Here is a 16193-nt window from a genome sequence, read left to right on the forward strand (position 1 = left end):
CACCATGTGCAAAATCACCAATTGAGATGCTTTTCAAGTAGTACCAATGGAGATGTGTCCTTTGCAAAAGAAAATGAAAATTGCATTTCATATTATTGATCAGCTATAATGACCAATATCTTAGTTAACTAAGATCCAACACTAAAATATCTTTCACAGGTATCTTAACACCCTTCTATAAATCATTATATTTCGATTGTTTTTCTATACCCTCTGCAGGCGGCTATTTGCAGGTGGCCCAGCACAAAAGAGTAAATTGCTTCTAGTTAATTTCATTTACGGCTGCAATAGGAGGTATAGCAAAGGAGTTATTGGTATTAAATCATTTAAGGCTAGGAGGTTAGGGACAATAGCCGTGCTGGAATTCTTTGTTTCGTAATCAAGGCATTTTGATGTTGGAGAAGATTGATAATCTCCTATAATAAGAAGCAGATTGTTCCTTTGTGAAGACATTCTTGTACCAATATTTAATATTAATGTCAACTTTAGATTATTCTTGTAAGTGCACATGACAGTCAGCCAATGCTTAAGATTGAATGATATGAATACTCACCAAGCGATATTTTGGAGCACGAGATGGAAGTTTCAGGTAGGCCATGTTTTCAACTTTGTAATCCCACAAAAATGACGTATGATGAAGCCATCGATCTTTTGTTATAGATTGTGCATTGCCACCAAATTTACGATCCCCAAGAACATAGTCATGCTCTAGTAAGTGGAAATCTGCGACTCCTTTAAAAACAGGAGCATAAAGTTGCTCTGTCCATGACATAATGGGTCGAGGAAAGAGCTGCAGATTCGGAATGGAACCTCGATTGCAGATCAAAGTCACAAAAACTGTGTCGCTATCAACTATGACTGTGCCTCCACCACTGAACCGCTTAATCAAGGGAATCCGATCACGTAAGACATGGTGCACTTCAATCAGCTTCTCTGGTTGCCCTGAAATGCCCATGACGATGGTAGGAGCATCGGTGCCATCGTTGATAATACACCAGTTGTGCGAAGTGGTGCGAAGCAATCTCTCCTCCAAGTGCAGTTGCTGCAAAATGGGCAATCCTTTCGCTCTCACGAGGTTTATTGGAGGCAGGAGTCTCATCATTACCATTACCAAAACCTAAACCCCAAACCACCTAAAACAAAATGTGTCGAGTTATCATCCTCTGTGTCCATCGGATGAAGAGATCCTGCTAATCCCTGATAAACATTTTGTCTGGGTGTGCGCGTCTGAGCGCCATTTATGAGCTGGTACTGTCAGTTATTGAATTACAGCGATTTGGGCACCACGGAAGCAGCAGAGTTTTACAAGCGGCGCTGAATGGCTTCGCATTGCGTTTAATTCCATGGTTTCTGTTCAACGAGCCACTCAGGTATTTGCCTGATTTTAATTAGAATAGGCTATATTTAATCTTGTGCCTCACAGTTATTGTTTATGCAAAGTAAAACAGCTTCTGCATATTGGCGGGGCTTTGCTTTGGCTCAAAAGCCTTCCCTGCCCTTATTATGATAATAGTTTCAATAACTTGTCCGATCCATGTTCAATTCGTATGACGTTTTGGATCAGAATTCCCTGGATCCAATCAGGTAAGGATAAAAGAGTGCAGGGGATGAGAAAGAAATTCAATACCAGTCAAGTCGTCAATGGTGTTACGCAGGTTGGGTTAAGTCGTGAAATTTTCGGTTTTTTTTTTTTTTTTGAAATTCAATCACAGCTAAAATTGACGAATTTGTGAGCAGAGATTATTTAAAATTACCCGCTAGACGAAATTGCAAGGGATAAACGAAGGAGGAGGTCGGAGTTCGTCACATTAGTTAGAGATTTTCATCATATTATTTAACAAAACTAGCCATACATGCATGGGCCCATAGGCCTCAAGGGTTCAACATAGCTCTGATACCAAGTGTAAGGACCACTTTCAGACTAAAGTGTAAGGACCACTTTCAGACTATTTACTTTTTTTCTTTTTTTTTAACAGCAAATACAACCAGAAAAGAAACGCATTGAAATTTCAAATTTATTTAGCACACACATTCCTGACACTCATTTCAGGAAAACATATCATAACATTTACATATGTTTAACTAAGATCAATAGTAATGAAATACATGTGTACTGTTCACCAAAAGGCGAGACTCTGCTTGCTCTGCTGTTACTAGTATTCCCTTGTAGTCGGTCACCTCCGCGAGTGAATGATGACGCACTTGATCCGAATGTGAAGACCCACCGTTCACCTCCCAGCCTACTCCTTGGGTACTCTTCTTCCCCGCGGACCCTCGAGCTGCAATGGGGTTGTACAATGGAGGAAAGCACTAGCTAGTAGAGGAGAGCACACCTTGGCTCAAGAGTCCCCTCTCTAAAATCCTCTACCTCACCAAACTCACTATAGCTTCGTAATCACTGCTCTGACATCATCTCATCCATCCAACAATAGGGTTCCCAAAAAGTCCCCTCTCCTATGGCTTGCCCCTTCTTTTATAAGAGTCCTCCTAGATGACACTTGGCATGTCATGCATAATTATATTTTTTTTTATAATTCAATAGTTTGATTATTCACCTACCCATGTGTCACTCTCTCATCAAGGGTCACCCAAAATTATTTACTTAACTTTTTATTTAAAACTAATATTTTCCTCACCTCAACAAGATTCCTATTTCTTCTCCTAGTTGTCTCTTTATTCCCCCCTTTTATTCCTTAATTTGTGTTCATTACTTGAAGTCAATTAATGAGTCAAGATTTTATCCCCAATCTACTCCCTAATTTAACTCAGGTTATCTCTTAGATGGGTATTCTTATGTTGGTTGTTGACACATGGAGCTTCTCTACATTTCTCTAAATTTAATTTATTATTCTCATTTTAATTCACCTTCCTCTTTTCTTAATTAGGTTTAATTTAGTTTAGGATTAATCTTTATCCTTACAATTATGTTTGTCTTTCCCCTTTTTCCTAATTAAACCACATAATCTTCCTAGTACTTTCCAACATGGGAAGGGTAGAGTTTTTAAGGTACTCTATTTTAATTCTTCCTATGATCCTGCTTATTCCAAGTTTTATTTTTTATTTAATTACATTGGTTTCTAATCATCATTTACCCTTGATGTAAATTTGCCTAGTTTTCATTCCTTGCTTATATTTATTTATTATTATTTATTTTTAAAGATTCTAAGGGTGCCAAGTTTTGTTGTGCCCTTCAATAACTTCCCTAGAAGTTCCAAGGGTGCCACACCTAATAGTTTATTTGTGATGTCAAGGGTGCCAGTTTGGTTGTACCCTTCAAGAACTTCCCTAGAAGCTCCAAGGGTGCCACACCTAATAGTTTATTTCTGATGTCAAGGGTGCCAGTTTGGTTGTGCCCTTAAAGAACTTCCCTAGAAGCTCCAAGGGTGCCACACCTAATAGTTTATTTGTGATGCCAATGGTGCCAAGTTGGTCGTGCCCTTCAAGAAATTCCCCTGAAGTTCCAAGGGTGCCACACCACTTGCCCTTCAAGCATCTAGTGACTACGAGGGGAAAGTATAGTGCAACGTCATAGACCACTATCATCTCCTATGTTTCCTGCTATAGTGAGACTAATGGTGTCGAGGATCAAGGAATCCGCCTTGATGCGCGCCCCCCGGTAAAGTCCTCATGAGCGACCCAACTTTGGGACCTACCCTCATGGCATCGTGATCTTCAAGGCGAAGGTGTTTCAACCCTTCCAGCCCAAGTCACGGCGGGGGTGCTAGTGGGTGAGATCAGGGACTCTGTCCCACCCCTCCCATGTAGTTCCATCCACTTGTACAACCCCATCACCCATATGTGGGTCATTCGGTCAAGCAACTAATCTGTGTCTGCAACCATTAACATATCATCATAATATAGTTAAACATATATGGCTGATTTCAAGATCGACTTAGACTTTAAAAGATAAAATAATATGAATTTTCATCAAACCAGGTGTCATCGACATGTCATATGTGAGTGCCTCTGATGGTTTCCTGCCATACTCAATAATTATCAGTAACAAGGTTTCTCAATGTTAGTCAATTATCATAATAGCATCATTAACAATTCCTGGTCATTCACATCATTTTCCATTGTAAGTCTGAACTAAAGGAAGTAGGTAACATAGGGGACACATCCCTCATGGCTATCATCAATAATCATCAATGGAAACATACATATTCATTAAGCTATCAACATCTTAACATCGTAGAAATATACCTATCCATCAAATTTATCCTCATTATGCTTTTAGTAGAGTGCATACATATTCTTTACTACCCTCATCATAAATTCAAATAGAGACCAACTTAACTATTTAATATTGCAATCATCAGAATACTGATAGATAAGCTACATAACCATTCATGCTATCATAATATCAATGGAAAGCATTCATAAACATCACAACCATGAATATCTCAATTGTTAATAATAGTGTCATGGGTCAATCTGAGGTCCTCGAAGAATAAAGTGTCTAAGATAAAGTCGTATTAAGGTCAGGGAACTAAAGTGGGCACTACACTTGACATTAGCCTTCCACGTTCAAACCCTGGGATTAACTTGACATATGGTTAAGTTAATAACCTTTACCCATCCCTTCACCCTTAAAAACCGCACATTTTCTACCCCTCCGCAGTCATTTTCCCAAAGTTGATGTTTAAAAGTTTTATTAAACATTAAGTTATTTTTCCCCCTGCTTAAAATTAACCCCATAAAACCCACTTTCCGCCCTTATCCTAAGGTCTTGCCCACGAAATATTTGCCCCGCTCATTTTATAACCCCATAACCCATTTTCCTAATGTTTAAACCCCCCCGCCACATAATAAACTAATTTAACGCGCCGCGGGCCCTGTCCTTTATCCCTCCGCCGCCTCATCCATTCCGCCGACCATCCGATCACCAGCGCCCAAGATCAATGGCGGGCGGGCTTTTTCATCTCCGAAGCCGCCGATGTTTAGCGTCCGGGAGATGGGCGGTTTTCCCGCCATACTCCTGCCACGCGTCGCCCTCCCGGGTGTGGCAGAGCCCCCTCCTCCCAAACCACTCCAGTGCAAAGGCGGTGCACCCGAAACCGCCAAACCGCCCTCCCCTGGGTGACGTCGGCGCCACGTCCTCCCCACGGGGAGGTGACGTCATCCTATTGCGTCATCTGCCTGCGTCGGCCTCCTGCCACCATACTACCAACTCACCATTGCACATCACTACCACCGTGTATTTCCACGTCACCCGCCGTACTGCTTACATCATCAGCTAACATCATCCCACCACGTCACCCGCCATACTGGGTCCCACCCGCTGACATCATGCTGACGTCATCACTCAAAAAGGCGCGAAAGGCAAAATCGTAGCCCAGGAAGCCCGGATTCAAAATCTGAGGCAGTTTTTCATGCGCGATTAGTGCCTAGCGCTAATCGTGCATGGCTACGGGAAATGGGCCAAAGTGGAAAGCCCCTCACCGCGCGGCCCCCAGCAAGCCCGAAAGGCATAGAATGACCCGATTTTCTTCGCGAAGCATTCAGAAAGGGGCAAACACAGTTTTTAAAGCAACAGAGGGCTGAGCAGCTGCCATGAAGGATCGATGGGACAGTCTAAACCATTCAGAAGATATTAAAGACTCCAGGATCAGTGCCAAAGAGTATCAGGAAGCGGCAAAGAGTATCAGTTCAGCAACATCAAATCAGGTGAAAATTAAAAACCTTCATCAAAGTCAGCAAAGCAGTTAAGGCCATTTAAAAGCCTATCTGGTCGGGATTAGTGCACATTAATGCCAGCAAAACAGCAGCAAAACCAAGTTAGAGGTGGAGATAAAGGACAAATCACAGTTATTACAGGAGGACTGCACCGAGCCACCCAGGACAAATATTAACTCAGTTTTGATACAGCTGCCCTCAGCACAGCTCAAAGATATTTTCATGCATTTATTTCTGGATAAGATTAGGTTAAAGTAATCATTTTCTTTCAGACCTGTTTAGGTCGGCTGTAATAGATTAGTTTTTGGACAATTTTCCCTATATATACCGACCCTCTGTATTGTTTAAAGGGTTGGTTGGTTGATAATCCTCATTACAGACTCGCACTAGATATCTGAGATGTTTTACTTAATCAAAGATTGCTCAAAAGCTTTGGAGGAATGACTGTCTGCTCTATGTCTAATGGTTTGAAGAATTGAATGCGGAATTCTTATGCTGCTATATGAATCAATAAGTTTTCCTTACCTCTGTTATTTCGATTTCACATATGCTCAAGTCACAGAACAAAGGATTGGTTTAGAATTTGCTTGGTTGCACTCTATGCTCAGTTTCTGTGGTTTCTTAATGTTTTCCTCTTGAATTAGGCATAAATATGAATTCTGTTATGGCTCATGTTTGACCTATTTTCATATATGAATGATTGTTATCTAGGAATTCTTAATTGCTCCTAGATAGGGGTCATTTGTCTTCTTTCTGCTAATCTGAATGAGAGATTCTTAATTGCCCCTCATTCCTTAGCCTTTAATCCATCTCTTTTACCTTGAATGATTGTTTCATACGCAGCTAGCTTGCTCCATATTCCTTCTTGTGACCAAGAAAACGCACCAGCAGTCCTACTCCTTGACTCCACGCCCAATGGTTCTAAAACTTTCATGCTGTCCCTGCCTCTTTACTTGAAAGCATCATCCTTCCCACCAAAAAAACAAAAAAAAACCCCTTGAACTCAATAACTAGCCTAAAAACATTATCAACAAAGTTAAATCCGAAAGAGAGAGCCCTCTCTGATTGCAGGTGGGCTATAACCTGCAGTCCAAATATTGGTCTGTGGTTACCTCGGCCATATCCTTTTGATGCCGACCAGAAGGACAACCTGAGTGATAACATAATGGCGACTCCGCTGGGGAGATCCTCAGTAATTTTCACAAATCAAGTTGGAAAACTCCGGAGGAACAAAAGTTAGTGTTGTCTGTTCCTTAAAACTACAGATGAAGTCTGAATGTCTGCCAGGAAGCCTTTGAAACTGTTCTTGCTTTGCAGTTACAGGAGTAAATAAATGCTGCTTCAGTCAATCTTCATGCTAGTTTTAAACTACAGATAGTTGTCCCCGAAATTTAATCAGTTCCTTGCCAATTCTAAAAACATTCACAGAAAATACCAAAACAAATTCAGAATCTGGCTCCCAAAAAGAATTCTCGTTATACTAGGTCAAATCCAGACTCAAATCCACCAGCTGCTTTTGAAAATCTAAACTTAATCCCAAAAAACCTTAGGAAGCAAGAACAAAGAGAATATTTTGCTGATAATAGTCCTCAAGCAGCTCGCCCAAGCAGTGTTCCAACCCCTGTCAAAGTCTTATTTCGTTCAACCCCTACTTCCCCTTGTTCATCATCTAATTCCCAAAGCACTCCTTCCACACCTCCATTCACTGCACATACTACCATTACCACTATTGTTGTTCCAATGGTCCCGGTTGTTCCACTCATCCCTGTTGTTCCGGTCGTCCCTGTAAACATGGCCAATACCTGCAAACCCTGGGGCTATGCCTCAGGATTATCAAACTAAAATCACATATTTTGATGGAACTGGCACTTGCACAACCCTTTAGCATACAAAGAAGATGCAAGATTACTTTGAGAACTACGAAATAGATGATGAGAGTGTGAGAATGAAAATTTTTGTTCAAAGTTTAACAGGTGATGTAAGAACTTGGTTCAGGTCACTTGCTGCAGATTCCATAACTACTCCGGATGAGCTTTACCAATCCTTTACCAACAGATGGGAGAAAAAGAAAGACCCCTTGCACATACTTGCTGAGTACGATACAAGAAAAAGAGGCCCTCAAGAGTCTGTCCTAGATTACTGTGCTAGATTCAATAATGTCTATAATGCAATACCACAGAACCTGAGACCTCCACCTGACCTTGCCTTGTATAAATTCCCTGATGGATTCGACCCAGATATGGCATACCAGTTAAAAGAAAGAGCACCTCAAACCCTTGCAGACATGCAAAATGTTGCTGTTAGCATAGAGGCCAACCTGATTTCCAAAAGAAATAGAGCTAGAATGGAGAGAAGAACCACTTTCAAAGAAGAACCCACAGCCTTAGATCAAAAACTTGATGCTATTATCAATGGCATGCAAAGGCTGGGAGACAGAGTAGAAAGTGTTGAGAGGAAATCATTATGGGAAGGACAACAGTCCAATACAATAAGGAACCCAAATTTCAGGGAAACACAGAACACAAATGCTGGTAGGTCTAGTCCAGACCACGATATAAGACCACCTTTTCATGAAAATTATGCGGAAGCATCTACATCTAGTGAACCTCCAAAGGACACTCACATGAACCTGGTGGATTCGAGGGCTGAGCAACAAATTTTCCTAACTCAACAAGACCAAGATGAGCATGACTTTAATCAATTTCAGACTAAGTCTGGTGAGTCTTTTGATTTTAAACAAGGCTATGATACTGTTGTGTATGAGGTCCACAAACAATATAAGCTGAGAACTAGGACCATTGACATTCCTGAACCTAACAAACCAAAGGATGGCAAACAGCCCAACAAGACTAAAGGCAAGGTTGTCATAACAGAACCAGCTGATATACCTGTCCCAAACCCGCATCAAATGAATGTAGAGGACATAACACAAATGCAGCCTTCTATTCACCAGCCTCGGCCACCTTCTTCCTCGAAAGAAAATTTGAACAACATTCCGAAAAGCCCTCCTAAAACAGAAAAACCGCAATCAAACACTTCCCATAACACTGATAAACAAGACCAAGTTGCTGATACTCCAATGGAAAAAGGGAAACCTGCTTCTCACATTACTAAAACCCAATCTGAAAAATCATTTGACTTAGAGGCAGAAATAGGTAAATTGAAGATATCCATCCCCTTATCCGAACTGGCCAAACATGATGTGTATAGGCAACAAATTCAAAGGTCACTTCAAATGTTGGAGGTAAAGGATGATGTGAATGTTCTTGATGATCAACCTGAGCTGTTGTTTGGTCCAGAAGTTAATGGAAAATCAACATATGGATCTGTCTTGCCCTTTTATGTCAGTTTACATATACATGACAAAGTCCTGCACAATGCCATGTTTGACTCAGGTGCCTCCCACAACCTTATGCCCAAAGCTGTAATGGAAAAGTTGAACCTTGATGTTACAAGACCCTACAAGGATCTATTCTCCTTTGACTCAAGTCAAGTCAATTGTTTAGGCCTCATCAAAGACCTGTGTGTTTCCTTAGTCCAATTTCCTAACAAGACAATCCTCATGGATGTGGTGGTTGCTGACATTCCACCAAAGTATGGCATGTTATTGTCAAGGTCTTGGGGAGAAAAACTCCAAGGATCCCTTCAATTAGACCTCTCCTATGCCACTATTTTAGTCTTTGGGCAACCAAAGAGACTGTACCGAGAAACACTCATGAAATATGTGGTAAGTAGTGAGAGCAAGCCTGAAAATTTTCCCATTTACTCAATCCATTCTGATATGGATTCTTTTATTTTATTTAATGATGAAATAAGTCCTCCAATTGATGACAAGTCGTTGGCTTTAGAAATGAACACACACATCAATGAAGAATTGGTTGCCCATATTGATAAAACTGTCAAAACAATCAAGGCAACCAGCTTACAAGAAGAACCTCCCCAAACAGAAAATTCAAATCTGTCCGCTGCAAGAATGACTGAAACTCTTGACACTAACCACAAGCAAGAAATGATATGGTATTTAGAGTTTGATGGCTATGTCAACAAGTTAGGAGCAGGGGCAGGTGTCTGGATTCACAATACATATAACAGTCATGCAGAAGGCCATGCCTACAGACTAAATTTCAAATGCACTAATAACATGGCAGAGTATGAGGCTCTCCTCTTAGGCCTTAAACTGCTCAAAGCTCTAGGAGCTGCAAAAGTATCCATTTTATGTGACTCTGATTTAATCATACAACAGATGAAGGTAATTTTGTTACCAATGACAATAGAATGAGGGCCTATAGGACTGCTGCCACTACTATACTCAATACATTTACTGAATCCAAGCTTGCCAGAATTTCAAGAGAGCATAACATTCATGCACACAGCCTAGCCAGTTTTGCTAGTAAATGCAAGCTTCCCTTTGAGCCAAATCATCATTTTACTGCTGAAATAAAACACAGGCCTGCTGTCCCAAATAATGTTAAAGATTGGCAAGTGTTCGAGAATGATGCCCAGATTAACAATTTCCTCACCCTTGAGCATGAGTTTTCAAATATTAACATTGACATGGATGTTATGACGGATGAAGAACAGCAAACGAATGAAAATCAGCAGGCTGTAACGCCTATAACAGCCAAACGAATGCTGAACCCAACTGTTTTTGATAATACAAATATAGAAGAACTGAAACTGATGCATTTGGAGGAAATAGCCGAAACAGAGGCCGAGATCGTTGATCTGAAAGATAACTTACTCCCTGTTGGCCTCACTCCGTTGGAAGACATGTTTGATGCTAATGATGTTCCCAAGAAACCAAAAATGCAACCTCTAAATGCTGTTATAGAAGAACATAACATCAGGACAGCAGAGAAACCCAAAATGATCAAATTATCTAAAAATTTGCCACCTGATCAGAAACCCAAATATGTTGATTTTTTCAAAGAATTCCAAGATGTATTTGCTTGGAGTTATGAGGATTTGAAATCCTATGACACCTCAGTAATCCAACACACCATTCCCTTAAAACCAAACCAAAAGCCCTTCAAACAGAAACTGAGGAGAATCAATCCCATGCTTCTCCCTTTGATTGAAAAGGAAGTGAGAAGAATGTTTGAAGCAGGTATCATAGCACCCATCAGATTTTCTGAATGGGTATCCAATCTTGTTCCTACAAGAAAAAAGACAGGAGAGATTAGGCTATGCGTAGACCTAAGAAATTTAAACCAAGTCTCCCTAGAGACCACTACCCATTACCCAAAATGGATCATATTCTGCAGAGAGTAGTGGGATCATCTAGAATTTCTTTGCTAGATGGCTTTTCAGGTTTCAATCAAATACTGGTTCACCCGGATGACCAAGACAAGATAGCCTTTACCACACCGTGGGGAACATCTAAGTATGTGAAGATGCCATTCGGACTTAAAAACGCTGGTGCCACCTTTCAAAGGGCAATGGATATTTCATTTGCCAAAGAAATACATGATTTCCTAGTTGTATATCTTGATGATCTAACCCCTTTCTCTAAATCTGATCAAGAGCACCTGAAACATTTGAGGAAAATATTCATGGCATGCAGGAAATATGGCATTTCCTTGAACCCCAAAAAATCCCTCTTTGGCCTTGAAGAAGGAAAACTCCTTGGCCATATCATATCAAAGGATGGGATTAGAATTGATCCTGAAAGAATCCAAGCCATCCTCCAAATCCCATATCCAAGAAACATAAAAGAGTTGCAAGCATTCCTTGGAAAGATCAACTTCCTAAGGAGATTTATTCCAAATCTAGCTGAGCTGATAAGACTGTTAAGCAACATGTTAAAAAAGGATGCCAAGGTAAGATGGTCTCTTGAAACCAAACAAGCCTTTGAGGGCATAAAATCGGCCTTAACCCAAGCCCCTGTCCTTACAAGTCCACAATTTGATAGGGACTTTATCATATTTTCTTTTGCATCTGATCACACCATAGCTGTTGTTCTTTTGCAAAAGGATGATCAGGGAGCTGAAAAGCCAATCGCATTTTTCAGCCGAGCCTTAAGAGATGCCCCTTTGAAGTACCCAATCATGGAAAAGCAGGCCTATGCCCTTGTTAAGGCCATTAAAGATTTCAGAGTGTACATTTTATATTCACATGTGATTGCCTATGTCCCAAATGTTGTTGTAAAAGACATATTGACCCAAGAGGGATTAGAAGGCAAAAGAGGCAAGTGGATTGCAAACATCCTTGAGTATGACATAGAAATAAAACCAACCAAGCTCATAAAGGGACAAGGTTTAGCCAAACTGATGTCCGAAACAAACTTTCAAGCCTTAGACATTAACCAATTGGACAATGAACAGGAGCTGGCGACTCCACAGATCAGTGAAACCTTTTTGAAATCCCATGGTACGCTGATATATGCTTTGTTTTGTTAAACCTGTTTGCTCCCCCAAGATTGTCCAGAACTAAGAAAAGATTTTTAAGAATGAAGGCTTCAAAGTTTTGTGTCATAGATGGTGCATTATTTTGGAAAAATGTTATAGACATTTTTGGGCACTACAACCCCAAGCATAAAATGTCCATAAACCAAGGGCTCCTAAGTCCCTAAAAGTGTTGTTCTAACCCCTAAAGGAACAAGGTCAGTTGATTACAGCTTCTCCGAGAAGTTATCCATGAAAAACTACTCAGAACTGGTCAAAACTGGATCATTTCACTTGCTCCATGGCCAGGGTGTGATGCATCGCACCTTGTACACATGGGAAGTGCGTTGCATTTCAAAAATCCCTTCTATGGGGTGCGATGGACGAGAAAAGACAAGTGGCGGAAGCAGTTTGCGAGGTGGATGATCATGGAATCTTCCAGAAACTTCTCCTGGGACACTTGCCTCTCAGAATCACCCAAGGATGAGTAAGAGATCAATGAGATCTCCAAGTGGAATCAAGAACTATCAGAGAGAAGACACTAATAAAAAATCCAGAGCTGACTCACACCTCTGCATATATCTATATATAGATCTCTCATCCCAGAGATCCAGGAGGTTGGAGGCTGGAATTGTGCATATTGTAAGGAATTGTTGTTGGTTTCTTGAGACAAACATCAGATTGTTGGGTGATCTAAGCTTTGTTTGAGGTGAAGAGGGGCTTCTTTTCTTGGAGGTTGATGCTGGGTCAGAACAACTGGTTGTAACTCCTCTTGGCTCTTTTCTTGTTTATCAATAAAAGCTATTCAAGTTTTCCTCCATGCTCTTGTGTCATTGATGCTTGCTACATTTTTATGGTCAATTTACATATGATCCTAGATTGTTTATGATTATAGATCCATGTCTTTGTATAGTGCTATGCTTCTGTGATCTTACAGGTACTTTGTGAAGCTGGGCGTGCAAGGGAGCAGGTAGCTAAAGACTATCAAAGAAGAGAGGAATCAAATCAGGAGATTAGCGTAAGACAGAGGTTGGTCTTTCTGTTCCTCTCTATCTATAATTCATAAAGGAAAAACGAAAGTAGCTTTTCTCTGTTTGTTTCTAAGGAAGCTGTCACACCTTAGTGGGATAGAGCAGTTCTATATAGACACTTTTCCCTGTTACAAAATGGTGACTCCTCTAGGAACGAATTAGGTTGTTTGTTTATCATTCTTTGTTGTTTGTTTCATAAACTTACAGGTAGCATTCGAACCGCATTTGCCATAACAAATGCAAAGTAGATAACTACTACTTCAATCCATCTACTGGATCTGTTTATGATTTAAACAACTAATTCACAAACCATTTGATTGCCCTTGTGATAGCTCTTAGATCCTCCTTAGATCTACCCCTAATTGTTGCATTACTGATTGCTTTTTGCTCGGCCAAAACCCAAGAACTGAACTGCAAACTGTGACCCGGAATCCAAATAGATTCTCGTTTCTGGTCCAGCGCAGGTACTGTTTAGAGAATCTGAACTTCAGCGCACTTCCCGAGTGGACATGCTGCGTTGCATTTCAAATTCTTTGTGTTACAGGTGTGTTGATTAGACTAGGATCTGTGCAGTTTTGGTTTCTGTGATTCATTCTTTCCAGTTCTATTCCTGAATTTTGTTGCCTGTGATCAGTATATGTCTGTTTGAAACCCCTTTTCGTTGTTGTTATTCCGCCTCCTTTGAACAAAAGAACTGTAGATGTTTTTGTGTGTTTCTTGAGTCATTTTTAGTTCTCCCTTGCAAAAGTAGCATAATCGTACTGTCGTCCTTTGGTTTGAAACTTTCGCAAGTGTCGATTTCAATCGTAGGAAAGAGTTTGATTATTGTTGATGGTCGATTATCCTGTTACTATTGCTTTTGGTCTGAATTTGTAATTTTCTAGTGTCAAGAACAAGTATTCATTTCAAAATCGTAAGGTGTTGTGATCGTCTCCATTTTTTATTTTGAAAAGAAACTTGTTGATATTTGTCGCTTGAAAAGAAATTCATATTTGTGCATCAACTTTCTTCTTATCATTCATATACTAAGAAAGTCGAAAACAAATACATGCATGTGCATTTGCATATAGACAGTCTGATTGGTTTGATTTAGGAAAGTGCATTTAGAGTGTGCTCTTTGCTCTTTGTGAAAAGATTCTGTCTTTCTTTCCTTAGTAGCTAGGATTTTCATTGCTCAAAGAAGATAAAAAGATTGTTTGTCATCTTAGATTGCATTTTAGGAATTACATCTACATCTCGCGGTGAACCTAAAAGGCAAACTTCATAAACAAGATCAACTATAAAATAAATTCAATGAATCTAACAACGCTTTGGAACTTAACGCACAACATTTAGAAGTCTAGGCTAGAGACGTATTCCGGCGTCGTAAAGCCTGGTAACTGTTGTTCTCACTGATGGTTGGGTGATTCCTTCACTTTGAGACGATAAGTGCCAGTACGGACTTGTGCTCCCACGTACCGTCGAGTATATTTTGGGAGACCACAATAGGCTTAATCCTTTATCCATAGGAAGCCGTGTCTGCCGCCCTATCGATCGCAATGCACTGGACACAGCATTCGGGAAGATTGACTGCCGTACCGTAAAAATTATTCTGCAGTTTTGCGATTGGTTTGGTAATCCCTCTACCTAGATTTCCAGAGCAGTCCCTTTCGTTCCTTTTCAAACTCCTTAACGGAAAAGGTCCATCTGAGCACTTGTCACTTCAGACTCATTAAAAATCGAAGGCGACTAGAGTCATCTTTTTTTTTCTCGACTCTTAAAAATTGAAAAAATAAGTTGTGTCAAAGCGTCTAAAATTTATTTTAAACGGAATAATCATCACCTTTCCCTCGTTGGTCTTCGAAGTTAGTCTCCCTTCATCGCAAGTTCTTGTAGAATCGCTGGGAAATCTTTTGGATAGACTAGATATGTCTGAACAACCGTCGACATCTAGGACTGTGTCATCTGACACAGCAGCAGTAGAACCTCCTGCTACTACTCCAACAATGTTCGCCGGTATACCATCTGTCCCGGCAAGTTATCAACAACAAGCCGGAGTCCAATCAAAGACTGTTTCAACGACATGGTTTGTTCCTATTTCTTCATCCGGATTATCATCTGGTATTTCTTATGTTGAAACTCAACAAATTGATCCAATGTGTCTTCAAAGGCCAATTTACCCTTTAGTACTGGATTGCCACCATATGGAGGGCAATATGCCTTTTCATTGTTCCCTCCCGGAGAGCAACCATATGGGAGTTTACAACAAAGTTCAAGTCAAACTGGAATTACATCCAGCGGTTGGGTACCAATACTGCCTCAACAACCAAGGGTTGTATATTCAATGCAACCAGTCCACCCTATGTCGAATATTCCCACTATACCTACTATGGTGATTGCGTCGCAAGTACAAGCGTTACCTGTTGTATGTCAACCCCAAGTTTCTCAGGTTGCGATACAACAACCTCTTGTCTCGACGACTCAATCACAACTTCAGGTTAGTGCCTCCTTATTTGGAGTGACTCAGGCTCAAACAAGTACTATGACTTCTCATCTTGGTCAATCATCCAGTATTGGGCAAAAGTAAATGGTCCAACAACCATGGCTGATTCAATCTCAACAACCGCCATTCCAGCAATCATATCAAGGACCTGAGCAACAAGTCTTTGTAAGTAATGGGCAACCGTATTTCCAAAGTGGTTATCAACAACCATATTATAATGGTTATGCCCATCAACCTTGTCAAAGTTGCCAGCATCAAATACATTATGCGGGTATGCAAAGACCCACTGCTCAGGCGATTCCATCTTATCCTGGGTATGCTTCGCCTAACCTGAATCAACAGTTGCCCTTTGTAGCAACTCTAGAATTACCAGATCTAAACCGGCTGACGAATGATCCAATTGCTTATGCCCCTTGGTGGCCAGCGATTCCGCATAAACTTCCATCAGATATTCCTAAATTTAATGGAAATCCGGGTGAAGACCCGTCGAATCATGTGATGACATTTCATCTGTGGTGTTCATCAAACACCCTAAACGATGATTCGATTAGGCTTCGCCTTTTCCAAAGGACGTTAACTGGTCCGGTAGCAAAATGGTATATCGAGTTACCCAGAGCTTCG

General features: G+C 40.6%; 1 protein-coding gene across 1 annotated transcript; it reads right to left on the reverse strand.

The window, feature by feature from the left end:
* Nucleotides 1–511: 511 nt before the first annotated feature.
* On the reverse strand, nucleotides 512–1691 carry LOC149233482 (uncharacterized). The gene has a single exon (XM_089376750.1). It carries the CDS (start codon nucleotides 1106–1108, stop codon nucleotides 527–529), a length of 582 nt encoding a protein of 193 aa, XP_089232876.1. The 5' UTR covers nucleotides 1109–1691; the 3' UTR covers nucleotides 512–526.
* Between the last annotated feature and the right edge of the window lie 14502 nt (nucleotides 1692–16193).

This window comes from Pinus tabuliformis, chromosome J, assembly GCF_031772625.1.
Source record: "Pinus tabuliformis cultivar Carrire ecotype Pingquan chromosome J, CPIR1, whole genome shotgun sequence".
NCBI lineage: Eukaryota > Viridiplantae > Streptophyta > Pinopsida > Pinales > Pinaceae > Pinus > Pinus tabuliformis.

Bases quoted from the DNA above. Each gene is read 5' to 3' on its own strand.
- LOC149233482 (XM_089376750.1), bottom strand. From the start codon at position 1,108: ATGGTAATGATGAGACTCCTGCCTCCAATAAACCTCGTGAGAGCGAAA.